A 26,647-nucleotide genomic window follows, 5' to 3' on the forward strand; every position below is an offset into this window, starting at 1 on the left:
CCCGTAATTTCAGCCGTTACGGACCCCCGCCGTGTGAACATACCCTATAAATGAAAAGTTCTACAAGTTTCTGAAATACTCTAGGTTATATTTACAGGATGCAAACCTAGTCCTGCTCTCAGCTGAGAAGTGGATACAATTGTCTCCAGTCTGGAAAATGCTTTGTGAACTAAATACATCAGCAGCAGCTGCACAAATTTCACTGATAGTTTGCTACAATGTGTCAGTCTGGAGTCCAGGCTGTTTAGCTCACAGAGCATTGCCAAGACTGGACGCTAAGGGTATGTGCACACACACTAATTACGTCCGTAATTGACGGACGTATTTCGGCCGCAAGTCCCGGACCGAACACAGTGCAGGGAGCCGGGCTTCTAGCATCATACTTATGTACGATGCTAGGAGTCCCTGCCTCGCTGCAGGACAATTGTCCCGTACTGTAATAATGTTTTCAGTACGAGACAGTTGAATTGCAGCGAGGCAGGGACTCCTAGCATCGTACATAACTATGATGCTAGGAGCCCGGCTCCCTGCACTGTGTTCGGTCCGGGACTTGCGGCCGAAATACGTCCGTCAATTACGGACGTAATTAGTGTGTGTGCACATACCCTAATGGTTTTATTAAAACAGAAACATTTGAGGAAAGGTGACCTTTTAGGCTGGGTTCACACAGAGTTTTTTGCAGGCGGAAATTCTGCCTCAAAATTCCGTTTGGCCTGCATGCCGATTTTTGCTGCGTTTTTCGTCTGTGGCCATTGAGCGCCGCGGGCATAAAACTCAGCGAAATACGCTATCTCTGCCTCCCATTGATGTCAATGGGAGGTCAGAGGTGTAAACGCCCGAAGATAGGGCATGTCTCTTCTTTCTCCCGCGAGAAGTTTTTACCGCTCACCGGAAAAAGACGCCTCCGCCTCCCATTGAAATCAATAGGAGGCATTTTCGGACGGTTTATGACGAGTTTTTCGGCGCGGTTTCCGCGTCAAAAAAAATCGTCAAAAAACTCTGTGTGAGCCCAGTCTTAGTTCTACAGCTCTGACTATTTAATAATTGAGCGTTTTATCACAAACAGCTCTGAACTTTATGCCAATAAACACATTATAAATTGTTAATAAAGTTCAGACAATGAGCACTGATTGTATTTGCATTTACCTTTAGGGTATGTTCACACGTAGTCAACAAAAACGTCTGAAAATCCAGAGCTGTTTTCAAGGGAAAACAGACCCTGCTTTTCAGACGATTTTTTACCAACTCGCATTTTTCGCGGCGTTTTCACGCCGTTTTCGCGGCGTTTTTTACGTCCGTTTTTGGAGCTGTTTTCATTGGAGTCTATGAGAAAACAGCTCCAAAAACGTCCAAAGAAGTGTCCTGCACTTCTTTTGCCGAGGCTGTATTTTTACGCGTCGTCGTTTGACAGCTGTCAAACGACGATGCGTAAATAACAGGTAGTCTGCACAGTACGTCGGCAAACCCATTCAAATGAATGGGCAGATGTTTGCCGACGTATTGTAGCCCTATTTTCAGACGTAAAACGAGGCATAATACGCCTCGTTTACGTCTGAAATTTGGCCGTGTGAACATACCCTGACAGAGACGTATGGGATGAGAAAATGGAGGTTTGCCACTATGAAGAATTATGGAGACAGGGGGGAAGCACAGAAGTGGCTTAAGGGGCACAAACATGTAAATCTTTATCTTGAGAGAAAATACCATGAGATGCTCTGCTCATATATCACTATAATGACTGCTAAGCACTGACAGACAAGGCTTCACACTTGATAAATTCACACTACGTGTAGAAATCCTTCTCTTTTGTCAGGTTTGAGAATTCAGCAGCACATTACCGGAAATATATAATATTATCACATCATATTTTCTCTAAGATGTGAATTTCCTTTGATGTTCTAGGTGATGCTACACTATATTCTTCACATGACACATCTTACAGATGCTAAAAGCCCCACATCTCACATTTTTCTCTACTCAAGCAAATCAGAAAGTTTGTAATTTACGTGGATGAAAATATTACTAACGCATTTTAGACCCATAAAAAAGAAAGTGAATACATTTTGTTTTTGTTCCCTTTTCAAATAGGCACTTATTCTTAGGAGCCTATATAATATTGTGTTAAAGAGCATCTATAGTCAGAGACCATGACAGCAAGGAAGCAGAAAAAATTTGTACCAAATACACATTTATCCAGTATGGTATATTGACACATTATGTACAAAGACATCTATGTAAATGCAGTCTGCTAAATTATCATATTTACACAGAGGTTTGTGGCTCAGTGGTTGCTACTTTTGTCCTCTAGGACAGGGTCCCCCGGTTTGAATCGATCAGGTACCATATATGCATGGAATGAACATGCTCTTCACAGGTTTGTGCGGGTTTCCAAATACACTCCAAAACTGATAGGTTAATTTTCTTCATATGAAATTGCCTCTAGAGTGTGTATAAGATAGGGAAATTGACTGATAGTTTCATTGGGGATAGTGACTGGTGTGAGCTACTACAATCTGTTTTCACCCCTGTGGAATATGTTGGCGCTATATACAGAACATAATGGGAAACAAATCTATTTACTTATTGCATCTACATATTATTATTATTATTATTATTATTATGTTTACAGCGTGTCAATAAACACTGTCCTTCCCTGCAGCCAAGAGTTTCGTGTTTTACACAGAGGAGTAGCTGGAGGGTCAGCTTGGCATGGCCATTCTGCATTGGCCATGGTATTTAGTTACAGGGATAGGGCAACAAACTAAATCTTTGCCCGAAGTAAAGGAAAGCCTACCTTTGGCTCCGGCTTACAATTCCAATTTTAACACAAAGTCAGATGAGCTTTCTTATTTCCTGCACATTTACATAAAGCTATATAACCTTTTAGTCTTTTACAACACTCTGTTAAAACTTGCTTTCTGGAATCAGCTATTAGGGACTGTGGCTGCAGACAGGCTTGTATGCATTTACTAATATACATATTGCCGAATTTATAGGTGTGGTGCATTTGCAACTGTAAGGGCATGCCCAGACAGTTGCAGATTCTGTTGCGGCTTTGCCTAAAATGGGCATTAAATTGATGCGGACTAGCCGTTGCGTATTGAGGTGAAGTACTTCCCTTCTCTCTATCAGTGCAGGATAGAGAGAAGGGACAGCCCTTTCCCTAGTAAAAGTAAAAAGAAATTCATACTTACTGGCCGTTGACTTGGTGACGCGTCCCTCTTTCGCCATCCAGTCCGACCTCCCTGGATGATGCGGCAGTCCATGTGACCGCTGCAGCCTGTGATTGGCTGCAGCTGTCACTTGGACTGAAACGTCATCCTGGGAGGCCGGACTGGAGGAAGAAGCAGGGAGTTCTCGGTAAGTAGGAACTTCTATTTTTTTTTACAGGTTGATGTATCTTGTGATCGGAAGTCACTGTCCAGGGTGCTGAAACAGTTACTGCCGATCGCTTAACTATTTCAGCACCCTGGACAGTGACTATTTACTGACGTCGCCTAGCAATGCTCCCTTAATTACGGGTGCACACACGTAGTCACCCGTAATTATGGGTGCACACACGTAGTCACCCGTAATTACGGGAGCCCCATTGACTTCCTCAGTCTGGCTGTAGAACTAGAAATACATAGGTCCAGCCAGAATCAAGAAATGTCATGTTAGTAAAACCAATACGCTCCGCAGCACACATAATATCTACATAACATCTGCGGACTTCATTGCAGAATTTTGACTCTCCATTGAAGTCAATGGAGAAATTCCGCAATGAGTCCGCAACAAGTCCGCTACACGTCCGCAACAACCATTGTATGCTGTGGACACCAAATTCCGCGCCGCAGCCTATGGTACGCAGCGGATATGTCCGCAACGTGTAAACGAACACAACTAAAAAGCTGTGGAAGGCAATGGAGAAACGTGTCCGCTGCGGATTTCCGCTGCTGACTGTCCACAGCGGAATTCCAATGCAATTCCGCTACGTGTGGTCATGCCCTAAGGGCATGTTCAGACGTGGCAGAATTCTGCAGCCGCTGTTCGCATCAATGCCGCGCATAATCCGCGTTGCAGATTCCGTTGCGGATTTGGCTAAAATGTTAAGTAAATTGCTGCGGATTTGTCGTTGCGGATTCAGGTGCAGATCACATCCTGCTCTCTTTCAAACATTCCAACCCTGTCTGGGTATAGACCTCGACACACATAGGTCCAGCCAGAATGATGAAGTATCCTGTTCCTGAAAGCAATCCGCAACGCAACACACATTAGATCTGCGGATTTCATTGCGTAATTTTGAAACTCCATTGAAGTCAATGGAGAAATTCTGCAACAAGTACGCATCAAGTCCGCAACAGACAGTGTATGCTGCGGACAGAAAATTCCGCACCACAGTCTATGGTCCGCAGCGGAGTTTTCCGCAACGTCTGCACGAAGATAACTAAAAAGGTGTGGAAACCAATGGACAAACTGTCTGCTGCGGATTTCCACTGCGGACTGTCCGCAGCGGAATTCCACAGCAATTCCGCCATGTCTGAACGGTCCATTAGGGTCCTCTTACATGGCCCAACGTGGGCAGTGTAAACGAGCACCAATAAAAGTGACAGCTTGTTGATCGGTGCTCGTTTGCTCCTTTCACAAGGAGCTATGTATGGGGACGAGCACTCAGTAGTACGGATCACTCATCCTAATGCATTTCCATTATGTCGGCAGCAAATCTCCCTGTTTACACAGGGAGATGCGCTGCCGACAACGATAATATTTTAGGCAGCATAAACGATACAATCAGCTGATGAACGAGTCTTTGCTCGTTTATCGGCTGATCATTGCCCTGTTTACAGGTCAATTATCGTGAACGCTCGTTTGCCGGATAATTGGCCCGTGTAAACAGGGCAACAATTAGGGCCAATAGGTAGTTAAAACTACACCGGTTCTGCAGTACCGGATAAAAATTAACTCACGATTGTAAGGATCAGTTACCCATTGAGAACCACAAATATTACTAAGACACAGTAAAACAAATAGAAAACAAGTAGAGTTTATCGACCTGTTAGATGTCTGGTTTTACGGTGACCTAAACCATGTCTTTATGGTTCTCAGTGGGTGACTGACCCTTACAATCTTAAGTCACTTTTTATCTGGTAGTGCAGAACCCCTATTGTATTAATTTGTTGCCTATATTGATAGTTTCATGGGTTTTTACTATCTGGTGACTGCTGCTCCATTACGAATCTGATTCTCAGGTGTAGTTGTTGTTTTTCTTTTTGAGTTATATGCAGTTATTTCATGCGTATGGCCAAATATAGGGTACATACTGCATTTATATACACCCCCTACTTAACTATGAATATGGTACATGAAGTATATTTAGTGCTTCTTTATATCAGCAATACCTTTAAAAAAGAATCTTAATGCAAACAGAAGAAAACAAACTAAATAATTTTACCATTTAGGTTACCAATATAATGAAAAATAAAGACCCAACCTCTTGTACTGCAAGCCTCACCAATTTCAGCGTTGTATAAAGAAGGTGTCTGGCACCCCCTAGAGGACAAATACTATACTCCGTAGAGCATTGTAACTTCGTGTTACATTGTTATTTAAACGTCTAAGACCATAACATACACAAATACAATGTTTAAACACTAAAGCTACTTGTATTATACTACCATATGCATTACTTTTTTAGTTTTTACATCTGTGAGTTTGTATAACTTTTTCTATATACATCAATGCAACAGTAGATGCTGTATATAGTGACATCAGGCATTCAATAATTGTATAAAATATAATAGTAATGTCCCCATAAGTCTCTACATCCCACGTATTTAGTCTTTCCTCCCCCAGAAGTGCTAATGGTGATCATGACTGTGCTTAATTGTAATAAACTATGGGACAGAGAGTAGGAAACGTAGCAGTTGCGTCAGATGGAGCCCACAGGCTATTGGGGGAAGCTCCCTGCTCTCTTTTTTTAAGTAATTATAAAGTAGCCCAGCTCTGGGATTGCTCTAACAACCCTCCAACCACACACAAGTCCTTGTGAGGGAGCTGGGAAGACTATTGCTGCTCACATCTACAAGAGGTGACTGTAAGACTTGCTGCTGACAGATAACAACCTGGGCTATTCCTCTCCACCTCTGCTTGTCATCAGACACTAGAAAACCCTTCTTGCCTCTCTGTATTTTGCTGTCAGTCTATTCAAAGAGCTGTGGCTCATCTGCAACACTGCCATGCAAGTAAGTATCATACTACCCTGTGTTGGCTTCTTATTATTAGGTAGCCTTCTAGTCTCTGGATAGTTTAGGATAGTTGTACACTATTCAGTACTTATTGTCCAGAAGTCATCCTAACTACAGTGTGATCTCTCCTTTACCATACTGATACATAAGCTCTGTGTTTATATACTATATACAACTTTTTGACATTGTCCCCTCTTCTATTACAGTCAATGGCGCTGGTTACTAGATATTCCTGTCTAGTTCTGGCTGTAACCACATATCTTGCTGTGGCAATCCGAGCAGACTGCAGCAAGGACTGTGCTTCTTGTGCATATCATATGGAACAAGCTACTGAAATCAACTCTTTGGTAAGTTTATACTTCATTGTACTGTATACATGGATACTATGGCAACTTGTGCTCAGGTAGCAGTTCAGCACCTTGGACAGCAGCATTGCTCATGCCCATCTCAAAGTCATGTAGAGGAGATGTTTTTTAATTGGTTTTGTACAAGATAAAGATATTAATGTATGTTGTTTGAACCTTTTTATATGGCTCTACTGATATATTTGTGACGTGCTCACTCATACTAGACAGTGGCACCAGTGGGGCGCACAATCTACTAAATCAACCAATATCATTTTTTTGCTGTAGAAATTTCTTTCCTCACTGGTTTTTCAGGAGGCACATTAATTTGCTTTTTTTTTTATCCCAAAACCTGAAGTAATTGAGAGTCAGGTAGATTTATGTTGGATTCTTTGGTTATTAGTTTATTGCAGCAAATTGCACGTGATGTAGATCAGATTGTATAGACACATTATGTATTAATGGATTGAAAAGTGCAGAATTATATTGAATGGGAAATAGTACAAGATCATTTAAAACTTTTGACAGTATTGTTTTCAGCAAGATTCACTGTAATTCTCTTCAGCGGGTGAAGGGCTGTAAATAAAAATGAGATGCTTACCTGGCTAATGGATCTAATACAGTTTCATTTATAGAATATATATATATATGTATATATAAAATAGTGGATGTAGTCTTACACTTTACACATAATATTTGAGTAATAAAGTGCAAGGTATTTACTGAATGCATGTACTGAATGTAGGTACCTACTTTACCTACATTTTTATAAACATTTGCATTACATGACACATACTCGACATATCAAGAGACATTTGCAAGCATTTAAACAATAGCATAAGTAAATATTCAAATTAATCATTTCAAAACGTAATTTTTTCTTTTACGAAACTAAATATTAGTCTACTTTACTGTTCATTTATTCATAGTGTTAGGCGACAGGATATGTGGAAATGGAATATTTCCAGAATATTTCACTAATCATTAGGTATTGTTGTCATTCATTAATTTATGAATGGACCCTTAAAACAAATATTTGTATTGAGCGTGATGATAACGTTAACATTAAGTGTGTGTGTGTGTGTGTGTGTGTGTGTGTGTGTTAAAACAAATATGTCTGAATATGTATTATACCTCTCAAGAAAGGAGGTAAAAAGAGTGATAATCAATGAAAAAAGTATATACATGTGAGATTTTTACATTATAAAGTTATTCATCTACTGATGTAGTAGAGCTGGATTTGCAATTAAACTCTGCATTGTTTGAGCAGTGCGATAAGTCTTTACGTTAAGGCTTCGTTCACATCTGCATCGTAGACTGCATTAGGTGCCGCCGTTCCAGACCCAGTCGAAAATGACGGACAAAGTGGCAAAGCATGCTGTACTATTTTGTATGGTATAACATAACGACAGACACCATTGATGAAACCCAACAAAACTGACTATAGTCAATGGGTTCCATCGGGCACCGATGGAGTGTCCGTCATGCAATAGATTTGGCGCCTCCGGTATTTTCGTTGTTCTGCTCCTATGATGAAGAAGAGTAATGTAAACACTGAACGCAGACGTGAACAAAGCCTAAGACGTGTAACAGTGCAATATTTTTAGCTGAATAACCATAAATATTAAACACATCATGAGATTACAATGTATTGTGCCATATGACAAACTCAGTGCTACTCATTCGGTCCTAGTTTATCTGTGAGTGTACTAAATAATATTAGGAAATCTTCTCTTGTAAGTTAATATAAAACAATTACTGTTTCAGGAACTGTGATTTTGTTAAATGGTCCCTTTCATAGCTATCACTATACAAGCTCTGGACAGGGTGCACAACAGCAAGGTTTTTGCCTTCCACAGCTAATTATTAATTTTGATAGGCAGAGTTGCCCTGTAGCAATATAGATGTGCAGTTCCTGATAATAGTTCCCTTTTCCTACATTAAGCTCCGCTTATCTGACACTGATTTGACATAAATACAGATCACATAGAGCTTTAGGGCAGACCTTTCTCATGTATAGATACGATTTATGATTTTTTTTTTAATCCAGTAAAAAAACTTTCATGGAATGACGATAATTATTTAATTCATTTAAACATGGTAATCAAACAATTCAGCCCGAGAAACTGAAATAACACATTCAGCTCTGCTACATTTGTATCTCACCCTGACCAATATAATTGTATATCACATTGTCTTATGAAAATCAAACATTAGTGTCTATAATGACTCAATTCTGATGAGCCGGCATTGTAATTTGCCATAATACATTAACCCCCATGAGATCACTTCGCTGGTTTGAATAATGCACCTTTGAATACTAAAGCTCACATATGTTAAGCTTCCGCAACATTTCACATCTAGTACGCTTTATTTCATTCATCTAATGCAGTATACATCCATCTGATAGATTTTTTTTTTTTTGTACTCCGTATTATTAATAGGCAATATTGGTAGAAGACACATGGTAGATCATGTCATCAAATATGAATAAATGTGGTGCAAATCGCTCACATTCAAGCAAACATAATCATGTCAGAGATTAATATTTGGAATTAACTTATAAATTCTGAGCCCTAAATCAACCAGCAGTCAATCAGAACACAAACTCATTATTTCTCCCTGCACTATGTGCACCACAAATATAATAAAAGCTAAACTGTATATAAAAATGACACAACAAATGTATTAGCTAAGCCATAAGAAAGCATCCATTATAAAGGGGCACTCTACTGTAAGATATCTGGAGGCATATGATTTCTGGCATGTAACCCATCCCTTTCATGTTGTTTTCCAAAATGTCTTCATTCCAGAAGAAAGCTAAAGGTAGAATAACTCTTTTAAGAGTTAATGAAAAAGATAACTCAATATTCTTGTAACAAAGCTGTGATTAATACTTCAACCTTTTATCTTCAATTCATCCAACGTCAAAGCACCATTATCTGCAATGCAATATTATATATATATATATATATATATATATATATATATATATAGAGAGAGAGCAAATAACGTGGCTACACTGTATCTACATCACAGCACATATCATAACTTTGTGATTTGATACATAATCGGTATAATAAAGCCCAGAAACACTAAATAATGCATTCCTGCTCCAATATTGTTTTCCCAAAGAAATAAATATATATATTATTATTATTTGTATTTTTTTTTGTTTAGCGTTGTGGGTAATGGGCACCTATTCTTTCTGCACTGCAACTGTTCATAGGGGCTGTTACCTTTTTTAACTTTAACTATACTTTTCTCCTGCTTTATGTCTTATGTGTGTCGTAAGACACAGTTCTCACCGAATTGTGCTGTGGCCAGATTTTTGGACATTGATTTAGTAGGCTTATATAGAAAACCGGTCAAACTATTGGTGAACTGCACTTTTTATCTCTACACTGATTTTACATTCCCAAATTTACACTTGTGTTTTCCATTTTTTTTCCATTTTAACCTAAATCAACATGTATCATTGCCCCTCAAACTTCTTTCCTTCTGTAACCCCAGTTTGCTTTTGTGATTTTCCAAATATCAGTATTACTACGCATTCTTCTATTTCCAATAGTTGGTTAATATTCAGACTGCATACATTTTATTAGATCAAAGTAAGGGGGAGTTCACACAGTTTTTTGGTGAATTTTTTTACATGGAAACCGCGCCGCAAAACGCGCCATAAAATGGCCGAAAATGCCTCCCATTGATTTCAAGCGGAGGTGTTTTTTCCCGCGAGAAAAAGAAGGGACATGCCTTATCTTCGGGCGTTTACACCTCTGAAGACAGGCAGAGAAAACCTATTTCGCTGCGTTTTATGCCCGCGGCGCTCAATGGCCGAGGGCGAAAAACGCGGAGAAAAACGCAGCGAAAATCGGTGTACAGGCAGAGGAAAATCTGCTGAATTTTGAGGCAGATTATCCTCCTGCAAAAAACTCCGTGTGAACCCAGCCTTAAAGTAAAAAGCATCCATCACCCATAGACTAATATTTTATACATTTACGGTATACTGTACGTCATGAAAAGCTTTTATAAAAGCCCTGTGATTAACATACAGTGGCATGCGTCACCTACTGGCTCTCATGTAAAAAAGGGTATAGCGCATGAGATTTCTTGCAGGGTCCCAAAGGATGGAATAGCTTTGTCTATGTAATGGATTTGCCTGCCACAGCTTCTTTGTCGACGCCCGTGGTTAATCAGCCTGCATCTGTGCCTAGCTCTGTTAGAGTGACTCGATCTGCTACCACTCAGGCTGGGAGGCTGAGGAGTGGGAGAACCTATCACAGCCTGGCCAGACGGAGCTAGCTCCCGCCCTCTGTCTGTTTCCTGGCTCTGCTGCTCCTGCTTGTACTATTGTCCTCTGCTTCAAATTGACCCTGGCTTTACTGACTACTCTTCTGCTCTGCGTTTGGTACCTCGTAAACTCCTGGTTCCACTCGGCTCGTTCACTACTCTTGTTGCTTACGGTGTTGCCGTGGGCAACTGCCCCATTTCCCTTAGCTTCTGTGTACCCTTGTCTGTTGGTCTGTCGTGCACTTATTGAGCGTAGGGATCGTCGCCCAGTTGTACGCCGTCGCCTAGGACGGGCCGTGCAAGTAAGCAGAGGACAATAGTACAAGCAGGAGCAGCAGAGCCAGGAAACATACAGAGGGCGGGAGCTAGCTCCGTCTGGCCAGGCTGTGATAGGTTCTCCCACTCCTCAGCCTCCCAGCCTGAGTGGTAGCAGATCAAGTCACTCTAACAGACCTAGGCACAGATGCAGGCTGATTAACCACGGGCGTCGATAAAGGAGCTGTGTCAGGCAAATCCATTACAGTCTATTATGCTGTTCCATAACTCAAAAAAAAAACTAAAAAAAAAGTACAGTATACTGACTTTTGGTCTACATCTGATAATTTGCTGCAGTGTAATAATTTATATCAATCCATTGAAAACCATTAAAAATGTAAAGCTAAAGTTTCTTGCCTTTTGTGTATTTAATGCATTAAAAGTCAAGTTAAAGTTCACTACATCTGTAGATGTTCAGAGTGTTTTTCCCGGGGGCTTACTCATAAGGGGCCTAGATGTCATGGTCTGAATAGTTTATTTCAGCTGTGACACTTTATGTTCATAGTAAGTAAGGTAGTTGTTATCTGCTCATATGATTACATCACCCTGGTAACCGATATTATTGTGCCTAGAGACTACTTGCCTATAGGAGGAGTCAGTAATTCGAAACCTGATCTCAAGATTCCAACAAAGATATCATCATGTCATTTAGAGGTAGATAGATACAGGACTTCAGTCAACTGTATTAGGATGGTTTTTAAATGGGGTTGTCCCAGGACAACCTCTTTTTTTACTTTTATAGCCCATGAGAGGTCATAAATGTGCTCATTCGCCTTTTTCCAACATTTCAATTCATTTTTTGGAGAGGGATGGAGCATGTCGATTCTGCTCTCCAGCCGCGAACAGGGAATTGGGGCACGTCATTCTCGGCAACAGTATGGTCTAAGATGTAAGACCCTTACGCAACCTACTTTATAAATGGATTTATACATGTTAAAAAGGAGCTGACGTGCATCCATTTAAGTACAATTTTATGATGAAGAAAAGTGAATTAACCAAATAAACATCCAAAAACGAGATTCTATCTACAGCCTTTCTGAATGGTTGCAAGATCTAGTCAACCAAAATCTAAATTGATGTAAGATACAAGCCGCTCCATGTGCATTAGGGAGACTGACAACTTGTCCTTAGCCAGAGCAGGTCTCAGAGTTTGGCAGGTTTTTCAGCATTGAATATACTCAAAACACTCCTCAGTAAATGTCTCAATGGATATGGATTAAATCAGTACATCTACTTAAAGGATATGTACACCTCTGAAGTGAAATTTGTTTTTCTAAAATAAATTATTATCTGATTTTAAACAACTTGAAATGTTTTTTTATTAAAAAAAAGTTTTTACTTTTTAAGATAAAGCTTCTATGTATTCTGTACTGACGGCTCGGCTAAAAGCTGGTCTTGTGTGTCTCTGACACACAGGATCCAGCAAATAACAATTACATCTGAGCTCCTGAACTTAGATATGATTGTTACCAGCTGGATCTGACCAGCTTTCGCCGGAGCTGTCAGTGCAGCTGACTTGACGGAATCGGCTTTGACGGCAGGATACAGCTTCTATGTATACAGGATACATAAAAGCTGTATCTTAATAAGTAAAATTAAATTTTAATAAGTTGTTTAAAATCAGATGAAACATTGATTTATTTAAAAAGAAATCACTTCAAAGGTGTACATAGCTTTTTAAAGCGACCCTCCAGGCCCGGGACAACACTTTAAATATGATGGGGTATGTGAAGAAATATTACCTGGTGCCCTCCAGTTGCGCCCCTCTGCCGTGGATTAACCATTTTCGGGTCTCCTCTGTGCTGTCTCAAAATGGCTGCAGTGCTTCTTAGACAGAGTCTGAGACACTCCCATTGTTCTCGGATTGGCCAGAGCTGCTCATTTGAGCAGTTCTGTTCAATCCATGAACGGAGGGAGTGTCTTAGACTCAGTCTGAGAAGCACTGTGACCATTTTAAGACAGCACAGAGGGAACCCTAAAATGGCGGATCTACAGCAGAGGGGCGCAACTGGAGGGCACCAGGTAATATAAGTTCATTTACCCCATCATATTTATATTTTTGTCCTGAGACTGGATAGTTGCTTTAAGGATGGGTTGAAATTACATGGTAATGTCTCTGAAACAATTCTTGATTATAATTGTGCTTTATACAATTTTTAAAGCTGAAAATTCAATTTTTCATATTTTTACATGTGGTTATATAGGCAGTACTATATTTACATTAGGGTTACTCGTCCATTGTATCTAAGTCGTGTTATTAAGATATGAGCCAATGAGAAGTTGTTTTTTTTAGCACTTGTAGAATGTAATAGCACTATAATGTCAAAGATGAATTGCCGCTTCATTTCAAAAACAGGATAATTAGAGACCAGATCCGCTTCAGGCTTATTCACTTCTTCAAAAAGAATATGATAAAAATATGTCAGAATGCATTTTAGAATGGCACATGAAATTGTTTTATAGGACATTTTGCTCAGAGTTCAAACTTTACAATTTAATAAATCTTTCATCAAAGGAAAGTCTAACTGTTTGAAAAGAGATAATACAGTAAATGTATCGAGAAAACTTCAAAGGATCTTTTTCATTAACATAGATGTAAAAATATTGTCTGTTTCTACTGGGATGTGTTACAACAAAAGGAGCAGGTTAAGTCCTGGTATTACGTTATTAGGGAAATTTTCCAAAACTAGTGCAAACGAAAGGTAGAGGATCTCCCATTAGCAATCAAAATAGTCCCTGAAAAATTAGAGCTGGAATCCAATTGGTTGCTATGGGCATGGCCAGCCTTAGGGGTGTGCGACCTGTGTAGAGCCTGCACAGGGCGTATTAGCCGGTTGTTCTGAAGGGGGCACAGTCAATGTTTTGGCAAACAAAGCTTGTGGCCTGGCAACTCAGACATCATGAATCCTAATCAATATTTGTATAGCAGTATAATTTAGGCATTGTATAGCATTGTTATTATATCACTTAATGTATGTAACGTATATTTGGTTACTGTATGTTGATATTATCTGAGTACTGTTTGGTGGTATTTACTTAGGTATTGTGCGGCACTGCTACTTAGGCAGTGTACAGTATATTATTTTTGTAGTGTATGGTGGTGTAGGCACTGTATAGTATTGCTATTTAGACAACTATATGGAAGCGTTATTTGGCCAAAATATGGCACGGTTATTAATGCACCAGACCAGTGCCGTAACTACCGCTATAGCAGCCGTAGCGGCTGATACGGGGCCTGCAGCATGAGGGGGGCCGGAGGCTCCACTAGCAGCCGCTATGGCTGCTACAGCGCGATGCCACTGAAGGGGTTGTTCCTACAAAAGACATGCATCCCCTATCCACTGGATAGGGGATGCATGTGTGATCGCTGGGACGCCCAGTGATAAGGAGAACGGGGGACCGAAAGTCCCCCGAAGTTCTCCATGACCATCCTCGGACTTCCGGGGTCTGTCTGCATAGAAATTAATTGTGCACTTATCGCGCTTGTGCGCATGCGTGACCAGCGCACCTTTCCTTTTTATTGAACTGCGCAGACCCCTGAAGTCCAAGGTTAGTCATGGAGAACTTCGGGGGACTTTCGGTAACCCGTTCTCCTTATCGCTGCCAGCGATCACACATGCATCCCCTATCCTGTGGATAGGGGATACATCTCTTTTGTAGGACAAACTTTAGGCCGTTTTCTTTTTGGGAGGGGCTATATGGCGTTATCTACGGGTGGGGTCTGTATGGCGTTATCTACAGGGGGGTTCTGTATGGTGTTATCTACAGGGGGTCTGTATGCCGTTATCTACAGGGGGGGTCTGTATGGCATTATCTACAGGGGGGTTCTGTATGGCGTTATCTACAGGGGGGTTTGTATGGCGTTATCTACAGGGGGTTTGTATGGCGTTATCTACAGGGGGAACTCTGTATGGCGTTATCTACAGGGGGGACTCTGTATGGCGTTATCTACAGGGGGCTGTATGGCGTTATCTACAGGGGGTCTGTATGGCGTTATCTATAGAGGGCGCTGTGTGGTGGAATCTATAGGGAGGCACTATCTACAAGGGGGGGTTGTGTGATACCCAGCGGAGGGGGGCCCCAGTCAAAAGTTTGCTAAGGGGCCCAGTCTTTTCTATTATGCCCCTGCACCAGACTGTATGATGCTGATAATTTAATACTGAATGGTATCGTTATTTGTGTGCTTGTGGGCCAGAAATGGCTATTAGCAGCACTATATTGGACAAATCTCCAGAGTTTAACAATGGAGAGGTGGTGCAGTGGACCAGTAAGTTGTGTAATAGATGTGGTATATCAAATATTATTTTGCGTTGCATAAGCTAGAGGTGGCCTACACAAAATCCTTAAGATCCCCAAACAGTACATATTTCCCACATTACCAAGGATGTGCATAGCTTCTTTAAGCTGGATTCACACATCGCGTACCTGTTGCAGATTTTGATGCAGATTTTTGAGTCAAAGCAAGAAGTGGTTTCAAAAGGAATATAAAGGAAAAACGTACACTACGCCCTCCTTTTGGATCCACAAAATGTACAGCAAATAGGTGATGTGTGAATCCAGCCAAAATCAGCAATTTATGTTAAAGAAAAGTACTAATGATGCATAGTAATGAACATGTACTGAAGTTAGATCTTGAGGACTGTATTTGGCAGTGTAGGTAATGTTCCATTAATGTATCTTAAACAAAGCCAATAAATGTTATAATTGATGACTGTCAAGACTGGGTTGCATTGACTTTTACATTAAAAAAAAGGGAAATTACCTTTTTTTATTGAACTGCTTGTTTCTCTTTTTTCAGGCTTGCACATTGGAATGTGAAGGAAAGCTGCCGATGGCTAAAGCATGGGGTACCTGCAAAGAACTTCTGCAAACTGCCAAAGATACCTCTCAAGAGGCAGAGAGAGAACAGGGCACCGATAGCCACTTACTTGCCAAAAAGTATGGAGGTTTTATGAAAAGATATGGCGGTTTCATGAAAAAGAAAATGGATGAGCTGTACCACGTCGAACCAGAATCGGAATCCAATGGTGGAGAAATTCTTGCTAAGAAATATGGTGGTTTCATGAAGAAAGAGTATGATAGTGACACATCAGATGTACTTAGGGAGCTCCTGGGCCCTGGTGGGGATCCCGAGTCTGGTCTTTACCATGACAACAACAGTGAGACACCAGGAGAGATCAACAAAAGATATGGGGGCTTCATGAGAGATTACAGAAGAAGTCCAGACATAGAAGAGGAAGGCAGAGAATTACAAAAGCGATATGGAGGCTTTATGAGAAGAGTAGGCAGGCCAGAATGGTGGCAAGACTACCAGAAAAGATATGGAGGTTTCATGAGGCGCTTTGCAGATTCTCTTCTTCCTTCAGATGAAGATGGTGAAAGCTATTCCAAAGAAACCCCAGAAATGGATAAAAGATATGGAGGATTTATGAGATTTTAACCCCCTTATCCAATTATTGAAAGACTGCCTCATTGACCATATTTTATTGTAATGTGTTGCCTGCACTGTACAGTTTTTTACTGTCTTAGTTAACAATGCAACTTGTAATCTGTTACACCAGGCTCTGTGTTCTTTATAACTCAACAACAAAATCAGTTTGTCACACTTAAGTTTATACTGTAGGTATTATGCTGAAAATATTTTTGTTACTGTATTTTTTTCTTTTAAACAGAATACATCTACCAATGCTTACTGTATATAAATAAATTATTCATCTTATCTGCACAGTTTATGGTTTGTCATTTTTATCTCTACAGGTTAAGATAACATTTTGTTTCGACAGCTGCATTCACACATTGAAATTTTTTAAACCACAAAAGATCAGTACTTTTTTTAGAAATTGACATTTTCATCATAAGACCTTATTCACATGACAGGGTTTCCCGGCCGTGCGACGGCCGTTCATCAAACGGCCGTCACACAGCTGCATTAGGAACAATAGACCCCTAATGGGGCTATTTACACTACCGATTTTGTGACGGCCCGGGAAACCCGGCCGTCAACAAATGGGACATACCCTATTCTCGGCCGTTCTCCCGGCCGCCCGGCTCCCATAGAAGTCTATGGGGCCGGGTAATAAACGGCCATCACTGGAATGTGTCCCGAGTGACGGCCGTGTCTCCCGTCACTCGCTCTCTCTCCTTCTCCTCCTCACAGTGCGAAGTGCATGTGAGGAAGAGGAGGGTATTTGTTTTCTCCCTGTAGGAGCGGAATCCCCAATCCCTGGCCATAGCTTCAGCAACGCTGTGGCCGGGGATTCCGCTTCAGAATAGCTTGACGTCACTGTGTCCATATATGGACACAGTGAAGTCAGGGACTTCTCCTGGAGCGGAAACACTGGCCACGGTCGGGGATTCTGCTTCAGAAGTGCCTGGCGTCACTGGACACAGTGATGTCAGGCACTTCTGAAGCAGAATCCCTGAACCTGTGGCCGGTGTTTCCGCTCCAGGAGAAGTCCCTGACTTCACTGACACAGTGACGTCAGGCACTTCTGAAGCGGAATCCCCGACCCTGTGGCCAGTGTTTCCGCTCCAGGAGAAGTCCCTGACTTCACTTTGTCCATATATGGACATTGAAGTCAGGTACTTCTCCTGGGTGGTGCTATCTACAGACAGGTAGGGGGGCGTGCCATCTATGGGGGGGTGCTGTGTAGAACTACCTACAGGGGGCTGTGCGGCATTACCTATGGGGGCTGTGTGGCATTACCTACACGGGGCTGTGTGGCATTACAGTGGGTTGTGTGGCATTACAGTGGGTTGTGTGGCATTACAGGGGGTTGTGTGGCATTACAGGGGGCTGTGTGACGTTACAGGGGGATTTGTGGCACTACCTACAGGGGGCTGTGTGGCACTACCTACAGAGGGCAGTGTGTGGCAAAAAAGTACAAATGAAATTTATCCGATTTTAAAACGGGCAGGGAAAACAACGGATGCAAAATGGGTCAAAATCGGCTGTTAAAAACGACAACACAGCCCGGAACGAAATCAGAACGGATGCAAAACGGCCGGGAAAAACGGTCCAAAACTTCAGTTTTTATCGGCCGACACTCGGACCCTGTCGTGTGAATAAGGCCTTACAATCATAATGTAACTTGACGCTCTTATAAGCCACTTATATTACCTTTGGGTTTCTTCAAGTACCAGGACCTGGGGGCAGCAGCTACCACCTATAGCTAAGCTCCTGCTTAAATGCCAAATCAATTGTAGTGGCATATGTAGTGTAACTGTCATTAGAGTGGCACCTACTATAGTTTAATCATTTATCGTTGATCTTTTCATGCATTCAGACTAGTAAATTATTGGTATGATTGATCAGAAACGAATGAACCATCAAGATTGTTTTTTTTAGGTTAAAAAAAGGCCTTTGGTAAGTCAGGGAACTATATAAACTACAAGAAAATTTCACCATCTTCTGAAATAAGATTTTTTGAGTTGTACTATACATTCAACAGGAAAGTACAGAATACCTCATGTTCTAATCTCCCCATGTAACCTTTGATTGCCTCTATATACTGACACTGGGAGTTCTATAAAGACATTTGTCTTTGGGAATAAGGAAAAAGATTGAATGACTAGGGAAGTCCTATGGTGAGGGTTTGAACCAAACACATGCAGCAGGAACAAGTTTAGTTGATACACCTTCACACTTACACTATTGTTCAAAAGTTTGGAATCGGTAAGAAATTTGTATGTTTTTCAATTAAAATAACATTACTTTTATCAGAAAAACTTATTGTGAATGTGGTTAATGACTATTATAGGCGGAAATGGATAATTTTTAATTGAATACTTACATAGGCATACCCATTTTGAGCAACCATCACTCCTGTGTTACAATAGCTCATTGTGTTGACGAATCCTAAATGATCATGTTAAAAGGTTCATTCGGAACGCAAATAAAGAGACCCTGTCTAAACTGGGTTCTTAACATATGCTTGCTCTAATTTTACATGCAACATTGCAGGATTTAAAGAATTGTAGAATGTATCCTTTTAGGACCTATCTGAGACGGACAATAAAAAGAAAAGTTTAAAATGGGCAAAAAAAATTACGGGAGAAAAATGTTCTGGACAGATCAATATAAATGTGTGGTGTTTGGATCACAGAGAACATTTGCAAGCCTCAGAACAAATGAAAAGATGAGGAAGACAGCTGAACACCATCTTTCATGCATGTTGGAAGAAATGTGATGGTCTGGGGTGCTTTTGTGCAGGTAGAGTGGCAAACTTCTTTCAATTTTGCAGCACCATGCCATACCCTCTGGTCGGCGCTTGATTAGTGCCAATTTCATCCTACAACAGGACAATGTTTCAAAGCATTGCTTCAAATTATGCAAGACCTATTAAGGAAAGAAACAGCCAACTGATATTTCATCTATAGATTGGCCAGCGCATTAACCAGATCTCAACCATAGAGTGGTTTAGGGAGCAGCTTGGCCGTATTCTACAAAAAAAGTGCCCAACAAACCAATCCAACTTGTGAGAGGAGCTTCAGGAAATATAATTTCTGCAAATCACATCAACAAATTGACAGGATGACAAATTTTGCAAAGTGTAATGGCTGCAAATGGAGGATTCTTTAATAGTTTTATTTTTTGTTAGGGTTTTTAGTGGCTTAATTCGAGTGTACCATTTATTCTTCTAATATGGCAATGCGCTGTAAAATATGTGAATGGTTTCTGCTGCTGATTTGATCTATTAAGAGATTATGGTGATTATTTTTCAGCAAACATTGTGTTGAAATAGTTCAGCTGATGAAAAATGTTGGGGTAATATTCTGGTAAAGATTAATGAAGCTTGAATGAAAACAATTTATCACTATGTAGCAAATGCTTACGACATAGGGAGATCATCCAGACGCAGGAGTGCATATAATAAATTATTTGCTGCTTTTTAATATTCACAACACAAATAACGTACAAAGAAAAATTTGTGTGGCACATGCCAGGCTTTATAATGACAAACTGTCCCATACAATGACAAAGTGATTATCTTCTTCAAGTAATATACCAGTGTAAAATCCTCCACCAATGTGTAAAATCACATTATGAGACACTATTCCTTAGACATATAGGAGGTATATATAAAAAATAATGTATGCAAAAGTGTTTTCTGCACTTGCGATATCCTTATATCATTTTTGGGATGTAGTTGTAATGCCCGTGGTAGCTGACTGCCGGCACTCCCAACTTACTGGCAGGCGTCTCAGGTCTTGTCGGCGTCTCCTCCTCCAGAGACACCATTACACACTGCTCGCTCCTCCTACTGTGACGCGCACCTGCAAATTTGTCCCCACACACCCGGGAATTTAAAAAGGACTCTGCCCACTTCCAGCTTGCCTGAGCAATGTTGTGTCTTGCCTATGTTTTCCTTGGAAATGGTTCCTTAGCTGTATCCTGTATCTCGTATCCTGAATCTTGTTTCCCATATCCAGCTTCTGTGCTTAGTTCTAGTGCCTAAGTCAAGTGTCCGAGACGACTTCACCATCTGTGTTCGGCGCCCGTGCCAAACCGAGTGTCCGAGACGACATCACCATCTATGTCCGGTGCCCATGCCAAGCCAAGTATCCGAGACAACTTCATCATGTGAGTCCAGTGTCCTAGCCAATTCCAGTGTCCAAGACGACTTCACTACTCCAGTCCGGTGTCCTAGCCAAGTCCAGGGCCCGAGACGACTGAACTACTCCAGTGCAGTATCCTTTTTGCCTGCTTTCCCTTATACCCACTTCTGACCTTCCAGGTACTTTAGCATTACTGACTCTCACAGACTCTGTTGATCGGCAGCTGCTCTGTTATGGCAGAGTGGCCCAGTGGGTCCACATACCTGCATGTTGTTACAGTGGTCAACTGTTGTCAGGAACTGAACTCTGCACTCTCCAGTCATACTTTGTTACACAGGGCCTTGCCTGTTCTAGCTTTGTCCCAGCCATGTATTTGCTTGATTCGTTATGGATTGCACCTGCAATCACAGTGTTTGCTGCCATATATTTACCCACAGCTTTGTACTTCCTGTGCCTGATTATTCTAGCCTGCCAGTAATGCAGCTTTGCTGTGCTGAATCCTATTGCTCTCCCGTTTATAGAACTCTGCATACGTTTGACCACGGCTGATCTCTTGCTCTAGTGTACTGAACTCTGCATACGGTTGACTATGGTTGAACGTCCAGTCCTGTGTATCTGACATCTGACCATACATCTGACCATGGATGATCCCACTCTCCATTATACCCCTACAGCCCAGCCATCATTTGGGGACTATCCTGAGGACAGCGAGGACAATTGAAGGGCTAACCCAACGGAAACCTCAGACGGAACCCCTCAACGGAAGGGCAACGGTGATGTGAACAGGCCCTTACAACTGTCTTGAATGCTTTCCTTTTTTTCCGCTTCACTGTATTAAAAAAAAGCATATATACTGTAGTCACATGTCCAGAAACCTCTTTATAACCATAGTCCGAGTGAAGAGAAGCTACAGTTTTAATACAGTGTATCCTAAATGAGAAGTTATTGAAGTTATTGTGATAATGACCAGCAACCTAGAGACATTTTTAGGATGACCGAATAAAGTTTCCAATTGATGGAATGGATTCCTAATAGATACAGTAAAGTTGCCCAGAAACATACTGTTGCTCATTTGGCGACAGCCCTCTCCCCTAATCTTCCCATAAACATGCATGCTCAGCTATTCAGTATGAAAGAGGAAGACAAGTTGCTGCCATAAATTTGTCCTACTTCTTAAAGTAGGACAAACGATGTCTGGGGTCTGTCGGGGGCCCCCATAAACATTAGATTGTTGACAGAGCCTACCAATTTCACTAACATTTGCCAAAATGTATCTAATGTATATGACCAGCTTAAATGAGGGCTAATATAATTTATGATCTAGTTGTTGAAGTAAATCAGACAACAATGCTTTATCATGACCATTTCCATAGCACAAATTTTACCAGGACAAATCCATTCTAACTTTCATAAATCTAACTTTCCAAACTAAAAGCTCTACATTGTGGAGTTATAGTTATTTGTTAAGAAGTACAATTTCCATACATATTCTAAGACTATACATATAATCTAAGTAAAAGGAATTGGGGGTACTGACCTGCTAATGCTTTTGCATTGCATCATGAATAATGTTATACCTCGATCACAGCGATCCTTATAAATTACATTGTAAACACACAAAATCACATCATCAATCTAAAAGATAATGGAATCTTTGACTTCTATGATACTTGGTATCAATCAGAGATTACAGTTCTTGCTTTTGGGAAAACCATTGCGCCATTCAGTAATATTTGTATACATTACAGAGCAGACTCTATAGAACATAATGGCTTTAATGAAATTAATAATTATCATATTCACTACAAAGCTACTTGCTCTTTCACCAGTCCAAATGAAGTACATTAATAATGTTATTCTCAGAGTAATAGGGCTAACATTTATTTACTGGCTGCCATGGTTGACAAATTGTTACATTTATGCCCAATACACTTAGCTCATAGCAATAGATTTAACTTCCATTTCTGTGGTAGTGGTTGCTTTAGATGCAATTGCTGGTTTTTGCAAGCAGAATTCAGTGATTTATTATAGAATAAATCCTACACATTGTTTAAGTATCAGCATAAAAGCTTGGAAAGAAAATCAGCATGGAAGCTGTTCATCATCACCTGTATAACATGCTACACAGCTTTACACTGTTATCAAACATTTCGACGGCATGGGGACATTATTTCATTTTAATTTATTACAAGCGTATAACAACAGGTCTCTGTGTGTAGAAAACTCATCTACAATGAAGCCTAGAAGTGCCTCCCTGCCTTAGTATATCACTTGCAGCGCATATGATAGATTTTGACATTCAGCTCAGTAAGCCACAGGTGTTATCTTATGATGTGATGTCAATGTGCAATTGGCGATGTCATTAATTCCAGTCTAGGAGCTCAGGGCAGTCTTCTGCCCTCTGCTCATCTTTAAAATTTTGGCAGTGACATTATCAATTAGGGTTAATGCAAAGTTATCAGCCTATACACCCAGCTAACAGGGAGGTGCAAATATGTCTAACTTTATATATATATAGAAAAGTAGAGATCATGTAGCACTCCAAATGTGAAAAAATAGTGGTTTTATTCAGCCAACAAACAGCGACGTTTCTGTCCGACAATAGGACCTTTATCAAGCATTGATGCTTGATAAAGGTCCTATTGTTGAACAGAAACGTCGCTGTTTGTTGGCTGAATAAAACCACTATTTTTTCACATTTGGAGTGCTGCAAGATCTCTACTTTTGTATATTGCTCTGTCCTTGGATCGGGACGACTTGCTTGGCACCTATACGTTTACATCTAGTGAGTGCTGCTGCTTTCTGCTGTTTTATATATATAAGTATAGCAAATTTTTATTACACATATAACACAAACAATATTAAAAAACATGACATCTCAAGGCAAGAGCGAAATGGTATAGCGGGAAGAACCATAAATGCTGGGTCAAAGACACGTACTGCATAATAGAATCACATATAGTGTATGGATGGCTGTGTGTAATTACACCAAATTCAAAATAACCCCAGAATAACTCTCTTACGTAATATTGTTATTCCTTTTAAAAGATTTCTGTAATTGGAATCAGAGAAAGTGCCAGTGCATATTAATTGTATGAGCTAGATCAAGAGCCAGCCTTACCCATCTCAGCAATAGAATGGTCCCGCACGACCAGTATGTACCCCAACGTGCGTTTCGCGATAGTCTGCTTCCTCAGGGGGTGCATGGTGTCCTGACACTATCTGGCCCATATATAGAATGGATAACAGGTGTACCTACTTTCTAGAATAATGCCAATGAGCTCTTGGCGCATGCCCATTGACGCAACCGGAAACGAGGCTGTCCGAGCCCCAAATCACGACTGTGCACACCACTACGGTCGTGTGCATGAGGCCTTAGAAAGGAAGAAAAATAAACAAATATGATAAATATTGATCCTATTTCAGGATCTATTGGGCTAATGCAGTCAAATTTTATGGAGAAATGTCAAAAAATTCATATACATACATATAATCTCTACAACAGTGAAAAAATAATCCAAATATGTAGACATGATTTTAGGAAAGGAGAAAAGGGTAGGGAAAGGGGGAGGGGAATTACAAGGGAAAGAAGGGGGGAAAAGCGAAGGAACGATTGATAATGTTCCATAATGATTATATAATTTCAAATGTATTGTTCCCATTCTCCCACATAAGGGCAATCAGGTAGCAAAAAGGTTTCACGTCAATACCTAATGAAAACATACAATGCAAGACACAATTAATAAAACTTGCTAGGTAGCAGGGATATTTATAAAAACGGAACAAAGCTAAGTTTCTCATTTAACCCATGTGGAATCATTGACCCTAATGTGACCATCCATTTGCACTCTTTTTGTGCTAGAACCTACTTCAAGTTGCCCCCTCTGATGCCACAATGAATCCTATCAATCCCACAGATTTGTAATATTCTGGGATTACATCCGTGGTATACACCGTGTTCCAAATTATTATGAAAATGTTATTTTTCGCTGATTTTCCTAAATAGTCGATGCAAATGACAGTCAGTATAATTTTCAAGCCATCAACCGTTGGATTACAATGCGAATATTATTGAACAAATCTCCTAATGATAACAGATTTTTTATTTTAGAAGTAAAAAACTCAAAATGCACTGTTTCAAATTATTATGCACAACAGAGATCAAAACATTTTAAAGGTTGTAAAGAGAACTGAAATGGTAATTTGTTGAATTTGCAGCATCAGGAGGTCATATTTACAGAAATCAAAAGCTCTTTCAATCAAAAAAATCTTAACAGGCCAAGTTACATGTTAACATAGGACCCCGTCTTTCATATCACCTTCACAATTCTTGCATCCATTGAATTTGTGAGTATTTGGACAGGTTCTGCTTGAATATCTTTGCAGGATGTCAGAATAGCCTCCCAGAGCTTCTGTTTTGATGTGAACTGCCTCCCACCCTCATAGATATTTTGCTTGAGGATGCTCCAAAGGTTCTCAATAGGGTTGAGGTCAGGGGAACATGGGGGCCACACCATGAGTTTCTCTCCTTTTATGCCCATAGTTGCCAATGACACAGAGGTATTCTTTGCAGCATGAGATGGTGCATTGTCATGCATGAAGATAATTTTGCTACGGAAGGCACGGTTCTTCTTTTTCTACCACAGAAGAAAGTGGTCAGTCATAAAGTCTACGCACTTTGCAGAGGTCATTTTCACACCGTCAGGGACCCTAAAGGGGCCTACCAGCTCTCTCCCCATGATTCCAGCCCAAAACATGACTCCGCCACCTCCTTGCTGACGTCGCAGCCTTGTTGGGACATGGTGGCCCTTCACTAACCATCCACTACTCCATCCATCTGGACCATCCAGGGTTGCACGGCACTCATCAGTAAACAACACGGTTTGAAAATTAGTCTTCATGTATTTATGAGCCCACTGCAACCGTTTTGGCTTGTGAGCATGGTTTAGGGGTGGCCGAATAATAGCTTTATGCACACTTGCAAACCTCTGGAGGATCCTACACCTTGAGGTTCGCCGGACTCCAGAGGCACCAGCGGCTTCAAATACCTGTTTGCTGCTTTGCAATGGCATTTTAGCAGCTGCTCTCCTAATCCTATTAATTTGTCTGGCAGAAACCTTCCTCATTATGCCTTTATCTGAACAAACCCATCTGTGCTCTGAATCAGCCACAAATCTTTTCACAGTACGATGATCACGCTTAAGTTTTCTTGAAATATCCAATGTTTTCATACCTTGTCCAAGGTATTGCACTATTTCACGCTTTTCGGTAGCAGAGACATCCTTTTTATTTCCCATATTGCTTGAAACCTGTGGCCTGCTTAATAATGTGGCACATCCTACTTCAGTAGTTTTCCTTTGATTGGGTACACCTGGCAAACTAATTATCACAGGTGTCTGAGATTGATTACAATGATCCAAAGAGCCCTAAGACACAATACCATCCATGAGTTTAATTAAAAAACTAATAATTAAATGTTTATGACACTTAAATCCAATGTGCATAATAATTTGGAACACGGTGTAGTTTAAAATGCCTTGGTAAGGTCTTTAATTGTGCGAGATCTTTGGTTGCACTAGCACCCATAATGTGTCGCACATGCTCCATTGTGCATGTTCTGAGTTCCCTAGAAGTCAGGCCTACATACACCTTTGGACACCCACATGTAGCATAATAAATTACAGGTGTAGTACTGCAGGAAATGTAATCTCTGATTTTAAAATGTCTTGTATCGTCAACAGATGTAAATGTTGATCGACAGATGTTAGCACAAGATATAAAATCGCCACGGGGTAACATCCTTGCTTAGGTCAACGACAGCTGAATGGATTAAATTTTTGAGGTACATAGTGGCTCTTGACCAAAAGGTCATTTCGATTTTTCCATCTTCTTGCTGTCATCATTGGTCTCTCAGCT

The 26,647-nt window shown here is 40.6% G+C and overlaps 1 protein-coding gene across 1 annotated transcript; it reads left to right on the top strand.

Annotated features, from left to right (window-relative positions):
* The first annotated feature begins 5,968 nt into the window (after positions 1 to 5,968).
* On the top strand, positions 5,969 to 16,898 carry PENK (proenkephalin). Its single transcript, XM_075828317.1, has 3 exons — positions 5,969 to 6,221; positions 6,431 to 6,571; positions 15,972 to 16,898. Exons 1-3 carry the CDS (start codon positions 6,216 to 6,218, stop codon positions 16,611 to 16,613), a joined length of 789 nt encoding a protein of 262 aa, XP_075684432.1. The 5' UTR covers positions 5,969 to 6,215; the 3' UTR covers positions 16,614 to 16,898.
* The last annotated feature ends 9,749 nt before the right edge of the window (positions 16,899 to 26,647 follow it).

Source organism: Rhinoderma darwinii, chromosome 5 (genome assembly GCF_050947455.1).
Source record: "Rhinoderma darwinii isolate aRhiDar2 chromosome 5, aRhiDar2.hap1, whole genome shotgun sequence".
Classification (NCBI taxonomy): Eukaryota; Metazoa; Chordata; class Amphibia; order Anura; family Rhinodermatidae; genus Rhinoderma; species Rhinoderma darwinii.

Bases quoted from the DNA above. Each gene is read 5' to 3' on its own strand.
- PENK (XM_075828317.1), top strand. The intron at 6,572-15,971 runs GTAAGTTTATAC...CTCTTTTTTCAG, and splicing joins CTACTGAAATCAACTCTTTG to GCTTGCACATTGGAATGTGA.